The sequence below is a fragment of the Microtus pennsylvanicus genome, chromosome 5, assembly GCF_037038515.1.
Source record: "Microtus pennsylvanicus isolate mMicPen1 chromosome 5, mMicPen1.hap1, whole genome shotgun sequence".
NCBI lineage: Eukaryota > Metazoa > Chordata > Mammalia > Rodentia > Cricetidae > Microtus > Microtus pennsylvanicus.
Genome location: NC_134583.1, coordinates 50755486 through 50778092, shown reverse-complemented (window position 1 = coordinate 50778092; position 22607 = coordinate 50755486). Strand labels below are relative to the sequence as shown.

Sequence of the window (22607 nt, the reverse complement as noted above, 5' to 3'; positions counted from 1 at the left end):
TCCCCCGCCCCTTGGCTTTTCGAGATAGGGTTTGTAGCTTGGAGCCTGTCGTGGAACTAACTCTTCTGGACCAGGCTGGCCTCGAACTCAGAGATCCACCTGCCTCTGCCTCCTGAGTGCTGGGATTAAAGGCGTGTGCCACCACCGCCTGGCCTGACAGTAAATGTTCTTTATATGCCAGTACATCTTCTTGAAATAAAAGCCTCGCCGAATGAGAATTTTCATTCTGTGTATGGGACTAACTAAAACCTTTATTAGATATGGTTTTCCGGTAACCTGGATCAATTCAAAGATCAGTGAAGTCTGAAAATTTAAAAAGAATAGATATTAGGGTGCAAAACATAAAAGACAATGTTAATATTCAGTATCTTCCCCTGTATTCAATGTTGCATAAATGTAACTACTCCATTTTTATTTTATTGATTTTATAGAATAGTGACATTTCTTTAAGCAACCTAGGGTATACACTTGGTGCCCAACTATGAGACAGTAATAGAAGCACACTTGAATAAGTTTGTACCGACACATTTAGACATCTTTTTCTGTTGGCCAAGACTTTAGTATTAAATTAAAAAATACATTCACTCCTTCAGAGTTAAAATAGAAAACCTAACAGTGCCAACGTTAGTGGCTTAAATATTGGTATACAAGAAAAACACAACACCAAAGGGTTTTCTTAATTATGCATTTTAAATATCAATATGTGCATTTCATTTGTACAGTTTATAAATTTTGTTTTAGACAACAGTATGTAGTAGTTTTGAATCCACTGAGATGTTGCTTTCAATTTGAAATATTGTGTATACATGTATATAAAAAATAATCCAATGTATGAGTCATCTGACAGATGTTTAAGATCAATAAAGGCTTATCTTTGAACATGCATTTAGGAAGAGAGGGGAGAAGCCCACCTCGCCACCCTGTTGTTGCTGGCTTGTTTCTGCAGTGGTATCAATAGTGGTTTTTAGAGGGAACCATGTGCCTTCTGTCTACAGTTAGGATAAAGATACCATAATCAAGACAGATAGAAGAGATGAGGAAAGGGGAATGGGCAGGTATTATTAGTATTAAGTACATTTTGCACTCTTTCTGGTGCAGGATAAAAACAGGTCAATGGGGACAGGATTAATTAGGAATAAATTGCAATCAGATCAAGACATAATTGCCGAATTAAGTTCTTTTAATAGATTGCATATATAGATGTTTAGCCATACTCTAGATCAACTCTTTAAGAGTAGAATTTTTATATCCAATTTACATGCTTCAGATATCACCTTTGTTACATAAGGTCTTGTGTCCAAATGTCCACTTGTACACTGAGAGCTTTAAGGAACAAAAAGGACAGAGGGAGTTGCCATTTTTAGCAGCAATGAAACATCACTAACCCCTTTTTACATACCGAATTCAAGTCACTACCAGAGGTGAGTGCACCACAAAGTCACCAGATACAAAATTGCTAGTTCATTTTTAAATTAATAATTAACCTGAAATCACCCGTTCCCCCCCCCCATTACATCCCTTTTTTATAAACAGCACAGTTTTGCTTTTATACATAGGCTAGCAGGCTTGTTTCAATATGAAAGTGCTAATTCATTTACAGATTTTAAAATCAGTTATGTAGTGCTACAATAAATGTCCAATCTACATAGGAACAATCTGATGAATGAAAATGATAAAGACTGAATAAGGCTATCTGATTACCTTATCTTATTTACACATAAAGGATACCCAATGGTAAGGAAGAGACAGAAATCAGACAAATACTTAGAGGTGTAAGAATTACATCTACCTTTGAACTTTATACTGTAAATGAGACATTTTAAATAGTCCTGTAGCCCATGCCTATTTTTTCCTCAGAAAAAGAAAAGCTGCCTTCATGACATCCCCTCGTTTCAGAATTCCACAGTGTCTCTTGAAGCTTCAGAGTCAGGATCTTTACTTTCTTCAAAAAATAAAGAAAATAGCCCCCCATGTTAACCCCTCCCCAGATCCCTCTAGTTTCTCGTCCAGCGCCAGGTTACATGATCAGCTCCCACCTCCTGGGGTTTCTGTCCATCTATTTATCAGTTAGTAGATAACATGAACCGGTTCTGGAACCACTACTAGGAGGAACACAAGCTCTTCACTACACTCACACAGCAGGAAAGAAAGTGGAAGCTCAATTCATCCCTGGTGCCGGGCCTCCAAAATTGAAAGAACTTGGCACAACTGGAGCGCTGAATTTGTATCCTCCATGTTTTTCGATCATTTTGGATTCTAGAAAAGAAGGAGGTGAAGCATTAATGGCCATCTGACCACTTACTGCTTTGGGGAAAAGAAACTGCCAACACCCAATATCAGATATGTGTACTATATGTAAGCTGTATCTAGACTTCTTAGCCAATTTTGATTTACTTAAAATAAAAAAAAGCTTTATATTATTTTTCATTGTGCAAACCATTAAATCTTAAAAAGAAATGTTTAAAGATGAAATGTCTGATTTCACTGACAACTCAAAATTTGAGATCAACAGGATACATTATCCATTGCTGGACAGTGGCAGCACACACCTTTAATCCCAGCAGAGGCAGGCGGATCTCTGTGAGTTTGAGGCCAAGCCTGGTCTACAAGAGCTAGTTCCAGGACAGGCTCCAAAGCCACAGAGAAGCCCTGTCTCGAACCACCCCCCAAAAAATTACCCCAAATTTAAGCAATTGTATTAAGCTACTACACACTAAGTGTAGACTAAAGTTATTCTTAAGACAATTCAGTGTGTACACCTGTAGCTGACATACCTTTATACAATGTTAAATCCCTTCACATGAATGTAAAGATATATGAAGTCATTGATTGCATCAGAGGAAGTTAGGTTAACTAACATACCATGGGCTGCTCTTCTTTGATCAGCCAGAGTTGCTATATCCTGCAACTGTTTCCTTTGTTCTTCATTAAGACCATGAGTCAAAGCCTGATACCAAACAGGATTACGATTTTGAATAGCTGTACAGGGAAGAAAAGAGGGTGAACGGAAGAACATTAGATGTGATAATAACCGATTTTATTTATCTCAAAGAATATAGGTCTAGATAACTTATCTAAGAAATAAGGTTTCCCTGGCATTATAGCCCAAGCTTTTAATCCCAGCATGGAGGCAGAGACAGGCAGATCTCTGAGTTCCAGACCAGACTGATTCCCAGGTGTAGTTTAAAAGTCTGAGTCTCATCAATTTTTAACAAGTAACAAATCTGATGGACTTCAGAAATAAAGCTAACCTAATTCCCACAAAAGATTTTAAAACCAGGGGCTGGAGAGATGGCTCAGTGGTTAAGAGCATTGCTGGTCTTCCAAAGGTCCTGAGTTCAATTCCCGGCAACCACATGGTGGCTCACAACCATCTGAGATCTGGTGCCCTCTTCTAGCCTGCAGGCAAACACTCAGAATATTGTATACATTATAAATAAATAAATATTTTTAAAAAAAGATTTTAAAACCATACGCATTAATCATGTATGATAAAACAGCCTTACAAATACATTCTGTATTTAATGCTTTCCTAACTCAAATCCTGGGATGGGATGTAACTTGGTAATAGTAACCCTTAACTAGCATAGAGACCTTGGATCCAAGCCCTAGGCATGTTATAAACAAACCACACAAATGGATGTATATGTGCAAGAAAGGTGACTTTTTCTTAATACATGATTAAATTATAGAAACCATAAATTTTTATTTTATAGACTAAACAGTAAATTTTTAATGTATAAAAAATTTCTCCAAAATTTCACAAAATATCAAGCTATATCACAGGGTTTACAATATATTTAACTCCAGTTCTAGGTGATCTGATGTCTACGGCCTCCACAGGCACGTGAATTCACATGTACATGCTCCTACACAAACACATCCACAAATAATTCACAACAAAATTAAATAAACTGTAACACAGAATCACCATTTCTTAATTTTGAGAAAAAAATACTGTGCCAAGACATAAAAAATAGAATGCTCATATTTTTTAAATATTTGGTTGTTGCAATCCCAAAACTTGTGAGGAAGAGGCAAATGAATCAAAAGTTGAGGGTATTCCTTAGCAATGTGTTAGGGTAAGGCTTAATTAACCACATAAAATGCTATCTCAAAAACAGTAATATATACATGGCAGTAGGGAAATGGGTCAGCATTGCTTGTGCAGAGGATCTGGATTAGGGAGGAAGAAGCAGGCAGATCAAGGTCAGTCAGGCAAGAGGTGTGGGGAGGGGAAGAGAAAGGGCTCTAAACTGATTCATGTATTTCAACCTCATGTTGTTATACATGTCTGCAGTCTACATTATGGAAGACTGAAGCAAGAGGACCAAAAGTTTAAAGCCAGCCTGTGTAATAGCAGTGGCTGTCTTAGAACTTGTAGAGGCTGGGAGGTATGAATCTACCTCCCATGAATCTAGGAGGTAAACCTACCTAAGTGCTGGGATTAAAGGCATGATTCACTAAGCCTATCCCCTTTAATTTTTTTTTTTCCTTCTTAAAGACCTGTTTTTTAAAGAGGTTGTGAAACCGTAAAGATGGCTGTGCAGTTAAAAGTGCTTTGAACTGTTCTGCCAGGACTTGGATCTATTCTCAGCACTCATGTAAGGTGGAACACGACCACTTCTAACCCCAATTTCAGGGGCTCCAGTGGCCATTTCTGTACTCTGAAGGCACCTGCATTCACATTCTCACACATATACTGAAGAAAACAAAAAACTAAGACAAAAGGGCAAAGAAACCCAAATCAATTATGGCAGTGCACACCTTTAACCCCTGCACCTGGGAGGTCAGAGGCAGGTAGATCTCTGATTTCAGGGCCAGCCTGGACTTGTAGAACTAGTTCCAGGATGGCTATGGTTCAAAAAACAAAAACAAAAAACAAACGAAATTTTGTTTTCTTGAGACAGGGTTTCTCTGAGTAACAGCTCTGGCTGTCTTGGAACTCGCTCTGTAGACCAGGCTTGTCTCAAACTCACTAAGATCTGCTTGCATCTGTCTCCCAGGTGCTGGGATTAAAGGTGTGCGCATCACTGCCTGAGGAAAAAAAAAAGATTTTTAACTCTGTAATTTATGAAACACACAATTTGCTGATACTATCTTCCAAATGTACATTAAATGTAGCAACAGAATGAATAAATAAAAGAAGCCAGCCGGTTGTGGTGGCGCACGCCAGTAGGATTTGCTGAAGGAGGCAGAGGCAGGAGGATCACGAGTTCGAGGCCAGCCCGGGCTACACATTTAAAAAATAAATAAATAAATGAAGCCAGACATGGTAGTACACACGAGAGGCACAGTGGTACATTTATATGGTCTGCCTAGTAAGTGTCCATCTCCAAAAAAGGAGGGAAAATACTCACTCAAAGAAAACAAGTATTTTCTACTGCTTTGCCAGGTGAGTGTCTCTTGTCTAAGGGTTAGACACCACAAGGACAGATCTGTTTAATGAAATATTCATTTAGAAGTTGGCTTACTTTGAAATATAGCTTTAAATATCTGATATTCATCAACAGGGTTGTCTTCATCATCGATGATTGTGGAATAGCCTTCCAGAGCAGTCTCCTCAGCATCATCTTCTTCCCAATCTTCATCATCTCCATCTTCACCTGCTTGCTTAGCAAGAATTTCCAAATATTCCTGCCCATCTTCATCAATATCATCTTCATCACTCCCTAGTTCTTCTGCCAAGACAATTATTTATACAATGAAACACTCTGTCACTCAGCAAAGTGACAACTACTTCAACATTTTTAGATGTCCAATAAAACCAACTGAAATCAACTGATAAGTAAAAGTATTGTTTTATTGAGATAGGGCCTCTCGAGAAGCTCAGCCTGGTCTCACAGTATGATGCTCCAACCTATTAACTGCTGAGATTGCAGGTGTGTGTGACAACACCTGGCTCTTTTCTATATCCAAATACAGGTGACAAAAGAAGGTAAATAACTGCCTCATCTCCCGGAGATTACTCTTCACACGTGCTATATGAGCATACTGAATGGTTTTCTCTTAAAATCCACCATGTTAAAAAGGCCTCCAAAGGCCAATCATGGTCAAGAAATCCCAACCCTGGGGAATGAAAGCAAGAAGCAGAATTCCAGGCCATCATAGGCTACAGAGTAAAAACTTGTCTCTAAGATAAATTATACTTAATAAAGCTCTTTATTCAACAGAAGAACACACTAGTCACATGATCAAACACTATAGAAAGCTTCAGGTAAATGGACCCCACCACTTTTCCTCCTAAGAATCTTTCACCTTCTACTCTTCAGGGAGCCTCAACTATGCTTTGTCATTTAAAAACTGGTTGCAAGGGACTGGAGAGATGGTGTAGCAATTAAGAGCACCGGCTTTTCTTCCATAGTACAGAAGTTCAATTCTCACCACCCACATGGCAGCTCACCAATGGCTAAACTCCAACTCCAGGGGAACTGACACCCTCACAGAGACATATATCCAAATAAACACCAACGCATATAAAATAAACCATAAAAACTGGTTGTGAGGCAGGCATGGTAGCAGACACCTTTAACCCCAGTCCTTGGGGTTAGAGGCAAGTGAGATCAAACCAGCTTGGTCACATCGTGAGTTCCAGGACAGGGCTCTATAGATTGTATGAGGGTGTCAATTTTTTAACGCTTTGTGCATTGGGGGTATAGGGATCACATATCTTGGAACTGGAGTTAAAGACAGTTGTGAGCTGCCTTGTAGGTGCTAGAAACTAAACTCCAGTGCTCTGGAAGAACAGCAAGTGCTGAGCCATACCTCCAGCCCCAATGGAACCTACCTTAAATAGTAAGAGAAAAAAAACAAAACAAAAACCCCGATGTGTTTCTTTGTTGAGAGCATGATTCCTACAGATAGAGTGACTAGTTTTGGTCAGTATGCTGAGATTTTCCGGTCTTTACTTTTTTTTTTTTTTTTTTTTTTGAGACAGGGTTTCTCTGTAGCTTTGGAGCCTGTCCTGGAACTCCCTTTGTAGACCAGGTTGGCCTCGAACTCAGAGATCCGCCTGCCTCTGCCTCCCGAGTGCTGGGATTACAGGCGTGCACCACCACCGCCCGGCTCCTGTCTAACTTTAAAGGTTTATATGGTGCTGGGATACAATTCTGGCTTTGTGCATGTTGGGCAAACACTCTACCAACTGACTTATATCCTCAGTTCATCTTCCTAAACTCTTAAGGGAACTAAATATACTCAGCTTCTTCATTCCATTTAGTACAATTTGGCTAAACAACACATGCCTTTCTGCCAAAGACAGAAGCTTTTAGGTTTATCTTTTTCAAAAAATATGGCCTATTCAGTATTTACAAAAAATATGGGCAGTGGCGGCACACGCCTTTAATCCCAGCACTTGGGAGGCAGAGGCAGGGGGATATATCAGTGAGTTTGAGACCAGCCTAGTCTACAAAGCAAGTTCCAGGACAGCCAGAGTTTTTACTCAAAGAAAAACTGTCTCAAAAAACCAAAGAGGTCTACTTAGCTCAGGCAGTCCTTCAGTGAGAGAACACAACAGCTGTTGCAGCCTATTAGGCACTGGGTACTATCTATACCTGGCTTTCCCATGAGTGAATCTAAAACCATTTGGTTATGATCCAATGGTGAAGAATTCTATGATGATTTTAAGCAGACACGTTTTGTTTCCACACACCCCAAATCCCTTACCGGTTTCATCATCGTCTTCGGCCTCATCGTCATCATCACTGTCATTTTCATGTTCTGCATGGCAGGCATATGCTCTTTTTAATCCATTAAATAAAAGGATAAATGCTGGCAAAATCTGTCCTGAAACCTGATTTAAAACCTGTGGTATTTGTTCCATATCAATAAGAGCACACAAGCCCAAAACGCACATCTTCCTGTCATGAAGCCTAAAAACATAAGTAAAAAAGGCAATTACACTATACTCTATTTTATTATAAGTAGAATCTGTGATGAAGTTATAATTTATTATCACTTACCCCAGAAAACAGTCAACATCATTAAGCCATTGTGTAATAAAATGATTTGTAACAGGTTCAACATTATTAGGGAAGCGAAGATTTTCTAAGGTATTAAGCAGTAGATGTGGATTATAATACAATGCTGCAATTGCAACCTGCAGGCACATTGTTCGGAGTTCACTTGTCTTGACCTCTCTCGTCAGTCTCTCTAAAGCTGCTTCCACGAATAATGGAATACACTGTAAAGAGAGATTACAAGATCTTCCAAGATTGTAATAGCATCCTCTCTAGCTTATTATATTAATTCATTCATTACTTAAACCGAATCTTCCTGACCTTAAGAGGGACATCTAAAGATGACGAGTTGAAGCACTTTGAATTGTTGAAGTATGTTCATGGAAAATCTAATTTTAAAGAAAAGGAAGTCTTCCCTGACCTGTGAGAACCTCACTAATTATTAATCCTGGATTCAGAGTCTTCCCACTTCAAGTGACAGGTAATGCAGTCACTGAACCAAACTATGACAGCCCTTTATCCTAAGCTAATTTACATGAAAATATACACATTAAATATACAGTAATTACATGTAACCTCAACATTTAACAATGTTGGCCATCCAGGTTATAACCATGTGCAGATTGTACATGCCCCAAAGGCATTTAAATATACCACAAGAACCAGCACTCCAAAGCCTCAGGCAGGAAAATCAGCACAACCAACCTGATCGATGCCACGCCCTTTGCACTGCAGAATGATGACCTCTAATAACTTTGCTGCATGACACTCTGCATCTTCTCCTGCAACTCCAGTAAGAACCTGCACAATACAAATGGCAAGAAGGCTTTGTGAAACATTTTAATCAGAGAAATAACTTCCCTCTATGTATCTACAATTCTACTTTTCATGAACAATTGCAATGTTCACCATAAAAGGAATAGATGCTATTTGTGTGTAACAGCCTACCCTTCTGGCACCCTATTTTTTAAGGTAAAAGCACATGTTCTGAATTCTTATCTTTTTGCATGTTAACCAACATTAAGGTCTCTTATAGAGGTATAAGCTAGAACACTAACTTTTCTCAAGGACATCTGGCTCTTCTATACAGAACAAACAAAACAAAACCGACCACACTCCAAAGTGTGGTAACACATGCCTGTTTTAAAAGTCCTGGAGAGACGAAGGCAGCAGGATGAGCAGTTTTAGTCTGGTCTGACACCAACTTTAAGCGCACACACGCACACACACACGCACACACACACGCGCACACACACACACACACACACACACACACACACACACACACACACACACACACAATAGCATAGTTTTGGTTAGTTTTTGGGGTTTTTGTTTGTTTGTCTGAAGGCAGTGCCTTACCATGGAACTCTGGCTAGCCTGGAATTCGCTTTAATGTGAGGGTAACCTCTAACAGTGCTAGAATTAAAGCAGTATGCTACCATTCTCAGTCTGCAATCACCAAGCATTCTTTTTTGTAAACATCTCTAAAGTCAGATGTTTAAGAAATCCCAGGTTCAAAATATTTTGTCTGTTTATCTACCCAGAATCAAGTGTTCTATAACCAAACTGTTATTTCAACACACCCAAAAAAATTTCATTCCAACTTTTTGGTCTCAAACTTACTATGTACCCCATAACCTTGAACTCCCAACCTTCTTCTATTAACCAACAACTTGAGTAATCATGCCCTTCTAGGAAAGAATTTGTTACTTTAATTAAAGCCTTTAATTGATCAATGTGTTCTGTGTTCAGCACAATCTAGGAGCATGTGTATCTTTATAATTTTAGTGTAACACAGTATTGTACCTAGTATTTTAAAAGGCTTACCTTTTTACACATACTATATATCATCTCAAGATACTTGGTATCCGATAGAAGCGTGTCTGTATCAACTGTTACATAGTTATGCAGAAGAGGCATCATGTCTATAGTTAAAAGAAAAAAAAGAAAATCAATTTGCACATCATTTACCTGTGGTAATACCCTCTGCTCACAAGGAAGAATCTCCTATATCACAGGCTAACCTCAAACTAGCTAGTTAGATAATGATGACTTTGAATCTGTATCTACCTGCACCCGTGTACTGGTACAGATAAATACCACGGCACCGGGCTTATACATATTTATAATAAAAATACTTAATCTTTAATTTAAAGGCAAACCTGGCACTATCAATTACTTTAAAAAGAATTCCTTTGCATTAAACAAAATACATACACATACTTATTTCCATTAATTTTGGCAAGTATGAGGAATGTGTTTTAAAAATCAAACATTAATAATAACACAACAATTAATACCCACATGCTATTATTCTTGGGCATTAATTGTTACTGACGTGTTCAAATTATAAATTATTAGGTAATCATAATGGGGTAGAGGAACAGTAAATATTTTCATGCTGATTTAACCTTACCTGTAAAGTAATCAAAGCCATCTTGCTGAAATACCTCAAATACAAGGGGCAGTAACTGCCACATCTGTGGAGACACTTGTTGACATGTCAGACTATGTGCCAAAGAGAAGATCTCCTCATAGAATTCTAGAAGAAAATTATCAAGTTGTCAAGACATGCTTACTCATTCTAAATAATGTAAAAATGGTGAAATCAGGTATAATACCTAAGACATGCTGTTGTAAAACAGTCCCAATGACTTGTAAGCAGATTCCCTCAAGCTGCTGGGTTATCTAAAAAAGAAAAAAAAATTTCTAAGCAATGTCACATTTTTCTAAGAAAGCACTTTGAATCTATTCTGAAACAACACACATAAAATTACGAACAAGTCTAACAACAAAGAGAAAATAGGAAACCACTTGCTTATTTATAAAAAATGGCATAATGGGAAAATACTATTAAATATTTTTGAGTATGTTGATTACACTCAGTCCAGACAAAACTAAAAAGTCACTGGTTAATTTATAATAACATTGTCTGAAAGAATGCAGTGTTCATCAATGCCAGTAATTCTGATTAGGCCATTTCCCCATTTTTTCCTTTGTTTTCTAAGAGTGGTCCTTACTTAAGTAAGACCCCAAACTGAGTAGCTTTGGCTGCATTAGAACTCACTATGTAGACTACACAAACCTCAAACTCAAACCTGTTTCTGCCAGGTTTAATGCATGTTAGCATGCCCTGTACCATTGATCAAATCATCAGATAGTGTGACCCATAAAATATAAACTTAAGTCTCAACTCCATCTAAGAATAATGCGAAATACCACCTCCTCAGCCCTTTTCCTATCTGTGAAGAGCATACGAACATTAAATATAGAAGAAAAATTTATTTACAAATTAGATACATTGAAATATTAATTTCAAACATATAGCATGTTAATAAATTCCACTTAAATTTCTCAAAGATTTTCATGTGCTAAATAAAAACAAAAGACAAGATTTTGCATAGATTCTGCCTATCTGTAATTATGATACAAAATGCAAAAATGTTCTAATGCCATTTATGCAACAGCTAACAGGCATCTGAAAATATTTTGTAGATGACCTATATCACCTGTATAAACATCCACAGTATAATTATCAACACCAAATTCATGACAGTGACTGTGGGAAAAGAAGCAGGGTTGAAATTATCGCTAGCTAAGCGTGGTGGTAGTGTATAGAGTCTAAGAAGATGCAAGGAATACGTAAAACCAGCACAGGCTCTATGTACAACGATTTTCAAGTCATTATCAGGTACACACACACACAGTAAGACCTTATCTCCAAAAAATGACGTAACCTTTGAGGGATTCTATTTCCTCTATTCGCTACCACTGTTTGTGCTAGGCTATAGCTCAATAGCACAGCAATTACTTAGCATAGAAGAAGCTCTGCCTTGATGCCAACACCAGAAAACTGATAAAATTTAAAAAATTGGTTTCTAATGGAAAATAAAATCCAAAGGAAACATGGTGAAAATGCTAAAACATAAATTTGGGTGAAATCAGTTAGATAAAGTTTTATGGTTTAAATAATTCAAGCTTTAATATTCACAATTATTTCTCCTTACAAGATAATATAAGATATCCTTTATCCTTGAAGATAATGGTAAAATCAGAAGAATGTTTTATACCTACGTGTTTATTCATACATTCATTTTTGTGTTTATCTATGTCCAGGAACTGCACTCAGGCCATCAGGCCTTGGAGACAAGGACTTTTCCTTGCTGAGTGATCTCTCCAGTCCAAAAACACCCCCAAGTGAAACTAGTATATGTTTTCAAAGAAATCACCATATGCTGACTTTAATAAAAATTATCTGCTTCAAAACACTCTGTGTGTAATCTATAACTTAATAACATTTGTATGGTACCAATTTTAACCTTGAAGCCAGAAGTAATTAAGTGATCAAATAAAAGCAGGTGAAACGGCTTTATAACATCCCATAAAAAATGTGCAGCATGAGTCTTTTTCTATTTACTTGTTTATTTTTTACCTCTTTATGATCTTCAACCACACTCAGAAGTGTGTCGATTGTATTTAGAATGCCCATAGCAGTGACGGCTTTGTCATCACTTCCTTCCTCATCTGGTCCAGTCTGGATTACTTGGTTAAATGTCATTGCCTAGAATAAAGAGAATGAAATGTATTCAATGTTTTGATTGGAATACTGGGAGAAGAGTGAGGACACAACAAAGAGAGTAGCAGGCAGGCTGCATATTCCAGGCAGGCCTCAAACTTTCTGCCATAGTACTTGGGGGTGGGATACTGACACTGTAAGGTTAATGACAAGATACACAATGTGCTTATCATTAATATTCTTAGTGCCAAAGGACTAAATGACACCGAGTCCAGTGCCAGCCCCTGGAACTTACGAGATCCTTTGTTTGACTATGACCAAATACAGGTAAATTAAATCACCAGGGTGCTGATTAGCCTAAAAACACAACTCAGTGTAGGAGTGTTTTGATTTCAAATACGTCTGTGGAACATCTGCATGCCTGGCGCCTGCTCACACAGACCAGAAGAGGGCGTCAATGCTGTGGAACTGGGGTTGTACACAGTTCTGAGGCAACATGGAAGTGCTGAAAGTTGAACCCAGGTTTCCTGGGAGGACAAAAATTGCTCTACCTGTTCTGAGTACTCAGGAAAGCCCAAAAGATCTGAGACAAACACACCTAAGAGGCTGCAGTGTGACAAAACAAGGATGAATCCCAGACACGCTACGTTTAGCTCTGGCAAGTAACTCGATATTTTTTAACTTCACAATCTTTCTTTATAAAGTAGAAGAGTTATTTCAACTAGAAACATGTGAGAAATAAATGAGGTAAGTATTTGTCAAGGGCTTTAGAACATGTGATATAGAACATTCGCATTTAGGAAAAGCAAGACCTTGTGACAAACTACAAGACTCATAGAGCAAGCTAAATTAACATCTTTGTAATAGGAACAGGTTCAAACAACATACCAGATGCTGTGTCATTTCTACAGCAATAGGAGTAACTTCTTCACTATATTCACAGATCATTTTCTGAATTACATTTGTAAGGTCATCATTTTCTGTTTCTCTTATAATATGAAGAAGAGCCTGCATTACAGGTCTGATAAATGGAGTGATGTATTCTTTAGCTGTAAGACAGAGGGGAAAGGAACTTAAACAGGTAAATAATAAGTTGGATACAAAAAGAGAAAACCCCAAGTGCTTTCACAGATTTTATCAAGCTAGTTCCTAGAATTCTGCTTTACAGTTATGTAACGGTATCTATGACATACAAACCACTTACCTTTTTCTTGATTGCTTATCAATACTTGCAGAGCAATGGCAGCTTCCACCTTCACAGGCATTTCACGGTCATCAATCAGACATCTTCTTGTCAGCTCTAAAGCTGTTTGGAGGTTCTGATCACTTTTGAACTTCACTTCACAAAAATAGTGAAGTACCCAGCAAGCCTTTAAATACAGGGGGAAAGGATGGATGCATATGTGTGACTATAAACATCTTAGATTTCCCAAAAACGAGCTCTTCTCAGAGTTTTGTGTCCGGGAATTTGGAGGCTGGCCAGTGGGAGATGTGTTCAAGCACACAACACTAAACCAGTACTATGATCCCATGTTACTCTTTGGCTGCACAATCTTTGTGTGGATAGCAAGATCTGAATGCAAAACACAGACAGACACTGCTACCAGACATAGATGACAACTATGCACACAGTACTACAGCAGCCAGGTAAGACTCACAGAACTGAGACATGTTTTCAAGACAAAGTTTCAATTTTTAATCATTCCTTACAAGACTTACAAATAAATACATCAAATATACAACTTTACAACTTACTCTTGCTCTCATGTAGCCTAGCTCACTGCTGAAGAGAGGAAATACATGATTCTGCAACATGTATTCCATTTGATCTTTGTAGATCTTTTTCTGTAAATACAAAAAAGTATTTCAAAAAGTTGTCTGAACACTGTTTCAAGTTGCAAACACACATATTATCAAAAAGTATTAAGAGACATAAATTTATTCTCCTCCCTAAATCTCATGATACACAACTTATTCATTTTTATACTGTGACTATTTTTTCCTCTGAGATAGGCCCTCAGTATATATCTAAGTCTGCCTCATGAGTCATCTTACTGCCTCCTTTTACTCTTTTCCCCCCACTCACAGCAAGTCCTAGCAATTGTACGTTTTAGAATTCCCTAATTAGAAAGCAACCACACCAAGTTTCAATGGAACCTTGTCTGCTAAGGAACTTAGGGGGCTAGAAAAATAGCTTAGTTGGCACAACACATTCAGTAAAACTATTAGGACAATTTTGAGCATAAAAAGGAAGGCAAAACGACTTATGCTTGAGACTCCAGTACACACACGCACGAACACACACACACAAACACACACACGAAACAGTTTATCTTCAATTCTAAAGAAAAAATGTTTAAGGAACACATGAAAAGATTTTCATTATCATTTTATCAGTCATACCATTCAAAAGAGAGATGCTTCATCACATAAGATGACTCTAGTCAAAAAGCCTGTTGTGGCAGCCTATACCTCTAAGACTGCCCCTGGGATGCTAAAGTTCACCACCACTGAACCTGGTTCGTGTTAGCCGGCGATGGCTATAATTATAAAGAAAGTGAGCACTGAAAACAATAGCGAGTAAACACTGGGAACCTCAGCATTTGAGGGGGCTGGGACTAAAGTGTCTCATATTTAAGGTTAACCTAAAAATCAAGAACATCAAAACCAAAAACTAATGATCACTGATAAATATGTGGTGGAAATTAAAGCTTTCATATGCTGCAGATGCTAAAATGCAGCAGCCATTTTGTATAACCCTCTTAAAACATAAGGAGCAATTTAGACTCCTAGAAAATGCAAAAAACTTTTTTTTTTTTGGATTTTTCGAGACAGGGTTTCTCTGTAGTTTTGTTGCTTGTCCCGGAACTAGCTCTTGTAGACCAGGCTGGCCTCGAACTCACAGAGATCCGCCTGCCTCTGCCTCCCGAGTGCTGGGATTAAAGGCGTGCGCCACCACCGCCCGGCCAAAACTAACTTGAAAAGGCATGTTTGCCAGCACCATAGTTCAGAATAGAAAGGTAGAACCATAAATAATGTATATCAATAGAAACATAGACAAAGAAAATGCAATATTAACATTCAACCCAGTATTTGGTGCCACGAAATAAGCATAGCCACATGCTAGATGAGAAACCATTAAAACATTACACTAAATCCAAATGCCAGTCAAAGAACACATAACAACCTTCAGTTTGTGTCAAAGGCCCAAAATAAACTCATAGAAATGTAGGCTCAGCACTAGGAGACTAGGCATGAAACAGGGAAAGACTTCTATTATAGATATGGGATTTCTTTCTTTTCTTTTATTCATTTCTTGCTTCTGTGAAAAAGGGTCCTGAGATTTATGTTGTAGACCTGGCTGGACTTGAACTCACAAAGATCTGCCTGCCTTTGCTTCCCACACGTGGGATTAAAGGCAAGACAGAATTTCTTTTGTGGTGATGAAAATGCCTCGAAATGAGCTAGATACAGTACTGACTATACCGTGAGTTACATGCTCTTAGAATTTTTAGTATTTATTTATTGTATGTTTGCTACGTGCTACGTGCATATCACATGACAATTTCCAGGATTTAATTCTCTACTACCATGTGAGCCCCAAAGATTGAACTGTCAGGTTTGGTGGTTACCAGCTGTAGTTAAATACTTTAAAATAGACAGACTACATGCTATACATATCGTACCTCAGGTTTAAATTAAAAAAAAAGGAAACTATTAAATTAGAAGCTGGCAAGATGGGCCAGCAGTTAAAACCATTCACTGCTCTTCTAGAAATCCAGAGTTCAGGTCCCATAACCCACATCAGCAGGTTCACAACAACTCTAACTCTAGCCTCAGTTATCCAACAATGACTTCTGGTCTCTGCAGGTGAGTACTGCACACATTTGTTACACAAGACAGGAAATCTATATTAATAGAGATGATTAATAATATATAAATGTATTATTATAAATATATCACTCTCGCACACAAAGGAATACCTTCAGAAGTATTTCAGCTAAAGAGCCAATCATATGCAAGGCTCCATCTTTTTTACGAGGATCAGCATTTGGTTCTGTAAGAATCTGGTAGCAAAATCCCATAGTCTTTTGCAGTACCTGAATAAAAGACATCAACACTTTATAGATTAACCTATGGTTTTTGATGAACACACTGACAAAAATAACACATGATTAACATTGAAAAAGGAAATATATTTGACAAAATTAAAATTAGTAAAGCAAATATTATCTATCTATCTGATAACTCACCTCTTTCCTTTTACTACAGGCAGTGAACAAAAGTGTCTGTGCAGCAGTAGTAGGAGAAATGAAATCTTCAAACACATCTAGAGAATAAATGTAAGAAGAAAATTTAGAGGAAATAATAGTTTTCACTTTGTTTTGTAATAGGTCCCTAAATCTTTCAGGAATCCCAGGATAGCCTTGAACTTCTTATCCTCCTTCCTCAAACTCCCAAGTATGAGGATTAATGACATGGAATATGGTGCCTAGCTTACTAATTTTCTTGGCAAAATACATATTCCCTAGTTTATGAATTGTGTTCTGTAAAAAACAAAGCCCTGGACTTAGATGTGGTGGTGCAAACCTCTAATTCCAGTACCAAAGAGGCTGAAGTAAGAGGCAAATGCATCTGAAGCCAGCAGGCATGTGGTGGTCATTAGAGGACGATATCCTGTGACCTGAGTCATCTTTGTGGACCCTCTTCTCTGTGAGTCAATATCAAACTGGCCTCAGATTTGTCATTCAACTAGGGGTAACCTTCCTTTTTCCTTCCTAATTGAGATTACAGGCCTGCACCAAACAAAGAAGACAAGATAAATTTTCTTACCAAACTTCATGCGTATATATTCATAAGGGTCTTCTTGCCAGAGTTCCTCATCAGCATCTGTATAGCACATCAATGGAAAAATAACATCTTGGATAATGCCCTGCAATTTAAAAGTTAAGAAAAGTAACAGCCTTCAGCTTTCACATTTAACCTGTCCAATCTGCTTAAGTAGCAAAACTAATTATATATAAAATTTTACAAGCTACAGCAATTTATTTAATGCATTTTTAAGCCAACAACCAAGCTACATTTACTTATAAAGATTACGTAGAGAGACATATGTCTACATAGATGGCAGTTATGTAGCACAGCGATGCTGAGCCTGACCAGCAAGCAGCGCAAGGCCAATCTATAGCACCCCAAAGGCAGAAAAAAAAAAAAACAAGGAAAGAAAAAGAAAAGCAAATTCTAAAACTCTAAAAGCTAATAAATTAACAAAATAGCAACGTGATGAAATAGTCTCTTGCTAAGTTCAAATCACATGACTTAAATATTAACTGAAATCCAATGGCCAAAGCTTAAATTTAAGCTTGAAGTATGAGTTTGAAACTGAAATGTAGCTGGAAATTCATAAACTATCTCTCATTACTTTGTCAGAGTTCTCTTCTTTTTCTGCTGCACTATCCAAATAATCACCAGACTCACACTAGGTAAAAAAAAACTCAGCAATTATCCAACCTTTATGGCAATTAATGTATGTCTATTACAACTGCTAAAAAAGCAAAACCAATCAATCAACAAAACAAAAAAGCCATTTCAGAGGAAAAAAATCATTACTTGTATATGAGGTTTCAGGTTCTTCCAGGTGAGAGCATGGGAAACTCCTTGATTAATATAATTCAATGTCTGCTGTAAAACTCGAGGAGCCATATATTGTTTCTCCTTGTACTGATATAACACTTTCAATAAAACCTTTATAAAAAAGAAAGTTCAATCAAAAACAAAAGTCAGATAAATTTTAACCAAAAGGTAATAAAAATACAGGCCTAGACATCTCTCTCTCTCTCTCTCTCTCTCTCTCTCTCTCTCTCTCTCTCTCTCACACACACACACACACACACACACACACACACACACACACACACACCACTTGGTCTTTTAAAAAGACACTTTAAAACTTGTGTGGAGAACTACATTAACTTGCCAGGCAGTGGTGGCATACCCAGCACTCGGGAGGCAGAGGCAGACAGATCTGTGAGTTTGAGCCCAGTCCGGTTACAAGAAGAGCTAGTTCCTAGACAAGCACCAAAGCTACACCAAGAAAGCCTGTCTTAAAAAACAATAGGTAGGTAAGCAGGTAGGTAGGTAGACAGATAGATAAATGCATGGCACAGTGAGATGGTTCTGAGTTAAAGAAACTTGTCACCAAGCCAGACAACCTTAATTATAACCTTGGAACTGGCAAATTGTCCTCTGACCTTCACATGCATACAATGTAATGCACACTCCTATACACAAGTACATGTCAAAACAAATATTTTAAATACAATAAAATAATAAACCGAAGTAAGACTGGGACAAAGGCCTGGTGTCTAGCTGAGAAAAGAAGACAAACCCTATGCTACCTACTCAACATACCAACCACACTACTGATAGTCCTAGGCCTAATTTCCTTTATTAAGCCTTACAAAGTTTGTCACCTACTATTTACAATTAATCAACAGTTCCAGTTCAGCCTGATATTTTAAAATACTGAATTGCAAAGTGAGAGACCCTTTCAGAGGCTCTGAAAGATAAAGGAAAGCTACTATAAAATATTATAATATTATTTTATCTATTTTACTAAGCCCTACTTTTTAGCCCTGCCTGTTACTAAATTATGTACAAAGGAGTAAGTCTATGTGTATCATAGACTCACAGATACATATACTTAAAGAGAAGCCTGAAGTTCGGGAATGATAAGGTCCCATGACAAGAAAGCTTAAATGGGAATGCAGGCCACAACACAAGACAGTTTCTGGTAGGTGTTGTTAGCCAATTTCATTCGATCCTTATATTTATTCTTTGACTTGGAAGCTTCACTGAGAGAACACTATGCTCTGACCCAAATTTCTTAATAGAATCTCTAGCTAATGTCATGAAAAGTCAGTTTCTGCTGAAGGCTTCAATTTGTCAATATTTCCTTCTTCCCCTTGTCCACCATTTGGTAAATTCATTCATTAAAAACTGAAAATAGCCTGGGTAGTGGTGGTGCAGCCTTTAATTCAAGTTCTCCAGGACAGTCACAATTGTTACAGAGAAATCCTGTCTTCAAAAACAAACAAAACAACACCAACCAAAAAAAAAAAGAACCCACAACACCAACACCCTAAGCTCTGAAAATACGGTATCTTAGATCATTTCCTGAAACAGTACAAAATAGCCAAACCCCTCAAATTCTTTAGGCCAAAAATGTTTGAAAACTGCTACAAGGGTCAAGCACATGGTCTTTAGAAGAATAACTTTCAAAGCCATACAAGTTTTGACAAACCTGTAAATCCCAGAATTAAGGAGATGGGGGAAAGAGGATTAGAATTTTCAAAAGCTTTTTGAAAAGTAGAGCTGGAGTCAAGCACAGTGACACACACCAATAGTCCTGGTACTCCAGAGACAGAAGCCAGTCTGGGTTACACGGTAAAACTGTCTTTAAAAGGAAAAGAAATTAAGGAAAGGAAAGAAAAGAAAAGAAAGGAAAGGAAAGGGAAAAAAGAAAGGGGAAAAAAAGGAAAGGAAACAAGAAAGGAAACAAGAAGCTTGAAATGGTGGTCCATGCTTTTAATTCCAAAACTCAGGAGGCAGAGCCAGGCAGATCACTTAATGGTCAGCCTGGTCTACAGAGAAAGAAGTTCAGGACAGTCAGGACAGAGAAACTACTTCGAGAAACAAAAAAGAAACAAACAAAAAATAAACAACAGCAGCAACAACAAACATGCGACTGGAGAGCCATGTTGGTTAAGAGCAACAGCTACTTAGACAAAGCACTCACATGTTGGCGCACAACCAGTTGCAGGGTATCTGACACTCTCTTCAAGCCTCTAAGGCAGTAGATCCACCTTCCTAATCTGCAGCCCTTTAATACAGTTCCTCATGTGTGGTAACCCCAACCATAAAGTTTTCATTGCTAGTTCTAAGTGTAATTTTGCTACTGTTATGGATCATAATGCAATTACCTGATATTCAAACCCTGTGGAAAGGTTATAACTCTAAAGGGATCTCAACCCACAAGGCACCAGGAATGTTCAAATGGTTCACAATGCATGCCAAATACCCAGTAACATAAAATGAATCTTTACAGCAACTCAAACAAAAGTGGCATGTTTCTACCGAAATGTTAAAACTTACTTGCAGGGCCAGGCGGTGGTGGCGCACGCCTTTAATCCCAGCACTTGGGAGGCAGATGCAGGCAGATCTCTATGAGTTCGAGACCAGCCTGGTCTACAAGAGCTAGTTCCGGACAGGCTCCAAAACCACAGAGAAACCCTGTCTCGAAAAACCAAAAACTTACTTGCTGGACGCCAACAGCAAATGCCTTCAGAAAGACTTCAGCAAATTCATTATACTCCTTAGAAACATTCCCAGGGCTTCCATATCTACATAAAGATAAATGTACCCATTATTTCCTTATAATGCTTTACATCTATATTCATTATAGCAAAAGCTTGGGAAAAAATAAATTGCTACATATGGACAAGGACATACCTTTCAAATAGTCTTGCTAGAATATGTAAGGCCCACTTCTTACATTTCCACCAGGGCAACTCTGGCCTATCATCTTCTTCAACTTGAAGTGTTTCCTTTAAAGAGACATTTATTTAATAATATTGAGAGACTATAATTTTGAAAGAACTTTATTTATCAAGCAAGAATAGACTCAATCATAAATGTAAAGAATCTAGCATTCAAACCGGGCGGTGGCGCACACCTTTAATCCCAGCACTCGGGAGGCAGAGGCAGGCGGATCTCTGTGAGTTCAAGGCCAGCCTGGTCTACAAGAGCTAGTGCCAGGACAGGAACCAAAAAAAGCTACAGAGAAACCCTGTCTCGAAAATCAAAAAAAAAAAAAAAAAAAAAATCTAGCATTCAAAATCAAATAATGATTAATAACATAATTTTTAAAAGAAAGAGCTAGATTAAGACATCCATGACATTTTTTTAAAGTTTACAACGTGAGAATACAGAACTGAAACCTTCATCCACTGCCACTGAGAATAATGCCAAATCAGGTGCAAGTCACTATGGAAGTTACTATTAGTAAAGTCAAATATTCAGCCATTCTATCATTCCATATTTATGCAAGAGTAAAAGCATGTGACTATGTGGGGATCATGGGAGAAGGTAGAAGGGAGAAGAGAGGGGAGCAGAGAAAAATATATAGCTCAATAAAAAAAAGCATGTAACTGAAAATACCGATTCATAAACACTTTCACGGACAATCTCAAAGCACACCATTTGAGTATCCTCATCAGCATGGTACAAAGGGTACTTACTATGTGGCAGAGAAAATATACAAATCACACAAAACATGAACAAATATCCTAACTATATTCGGCAAAAGAAATAATAAGCAAAATTATAAATTCTAAATTTAACCACAAGGTTAAATTTTTTAAACAAACTGAATATTTGAATTAGAGCAGATGTAGTTGCATTTGTGCTTAGTAAACTGAGTTCTATTCCTAGTACTTGGAAAAATACAAAATTAACCAAAATAAGAATGTGATCTCATTCATCCCATTAATAATAGTATTACTCTGTCATAATTACATACCCTAATGTAGAAGTTTAAAATAAAATTCAAGATTGTTAAAGGTAAGGTGCATGAATACTTAAATGTTACCAAGTATTTAACAAACTATTTAATCCCAACCTGCTAGAGAGATCAGTAGAAATATTATAACTGTAAAAATCGCCATGTTTAATAGTATAAAAATACAGTTGGATGGCTCTTAATGTATTAAAATATCAAAGTTATATACTTCAAAAGGGTAACTTCTTTGGTGTAAGAGTTGTGTATCAGGCTGGAGAGATGGCTCAGGGGTTAAGAGCACTTAAGGACCCAGGACCAATTCCAAGCACCCATATGATTTCTATAGTCTATAGCGTCCTCCTCTATTGGCATGAAGCATGCATGAGGTACAGAGACATAAACTCAAACAAAATAGTCATACATTAAATTTAAAAAATAAATAAAAATACACCAATAATAGTCTGCTTTTTAAGAATTATACAAACCACAACCTAGCAAATTACATTCTTCCTCTGTTCAAGGCCACCTGTCAGATTACTAGGTTACACTCTAATTAATGGGAAGAAAGAAA

At 37.6% G+C, this 22607-nt stretch overlaps 1 protein-coding gene and 1 non-coding gene across 2 annotated transcripts in view; both read right to left on the bottom strand.

Annotated features, from left to right (window-relative positions):
• Nucleotides 1-386: 386 nt before the first annotated feature.
• Ipo7 (importin 7) overlaps nt 387-22607 on the bottom strand; it is a 41935-nt gene continuing 19714 nt past the window's right edge. The window contains exons 7-25 of the mRNA XM_075971859.1: nt 20989-21083; nt 20795-20879; nt 18088-18222; nt 17311-17410; nt 16731-16807; nt 16461-16577; nt 14233-14322; nt 13682-13847; nt 13366-13526; nt 12394-12522; nt 10583-10649; nt 10378-10503; nt 9789-9886; nt 8664-8759; nt 7962-8182; nt 7666-7871; nt 5475-5681; nt 2863-2979; nt 387-2256 (exon numbers count right to left, since the gene is read on the bottom strand). Of these exons, the coding sequence (XP_075827974.1) occupies nt 2159-2256; nt 2863-2979; nt 5475-5681; nt 7666-7871; nt 7962-8182; nt 8664-8759; nt 9789-9886; nt 10378-10503; nt 10583-10649; nt 12394-12522; nt 13366-13526; nt 13682-13847; nt 14233-14322; nt 16461-16577; nt 16731-16807; nt 17311-17410; nt 18088-18222; nt 20795-20879; nt 20989-21083 (2391 nt within the window). The 3' untranslated portion in view covers nt 387-2158. The remainder of the gene's footprint in view (nt 2257-2862; nt 2980-5474; nt 5682-7665; nt 7872-7961; nt 8183-8663; nt 8760-9788; nt 9887-10377; nt 10504-10582; nt 10650-12393; nt 12523-13365; nt 13527-13681; nt 13848-14232; nt 14323-16460; nt 16578-16730; nt 16808-17310; nt 17411-18087; nt 18223-20794; nt 20880-20988; nt 21084-22607) is intronic.
• LOC142851456 (small nucleolar RNA SNORA23) lies at nt 13932-14115 on the bottom strand. Its single transcript, XR_012910775.1, has one exon. It is a non-coding gene; the product is annotated as a small nucleolar RNA SNORA23 (small nucleolar RNA).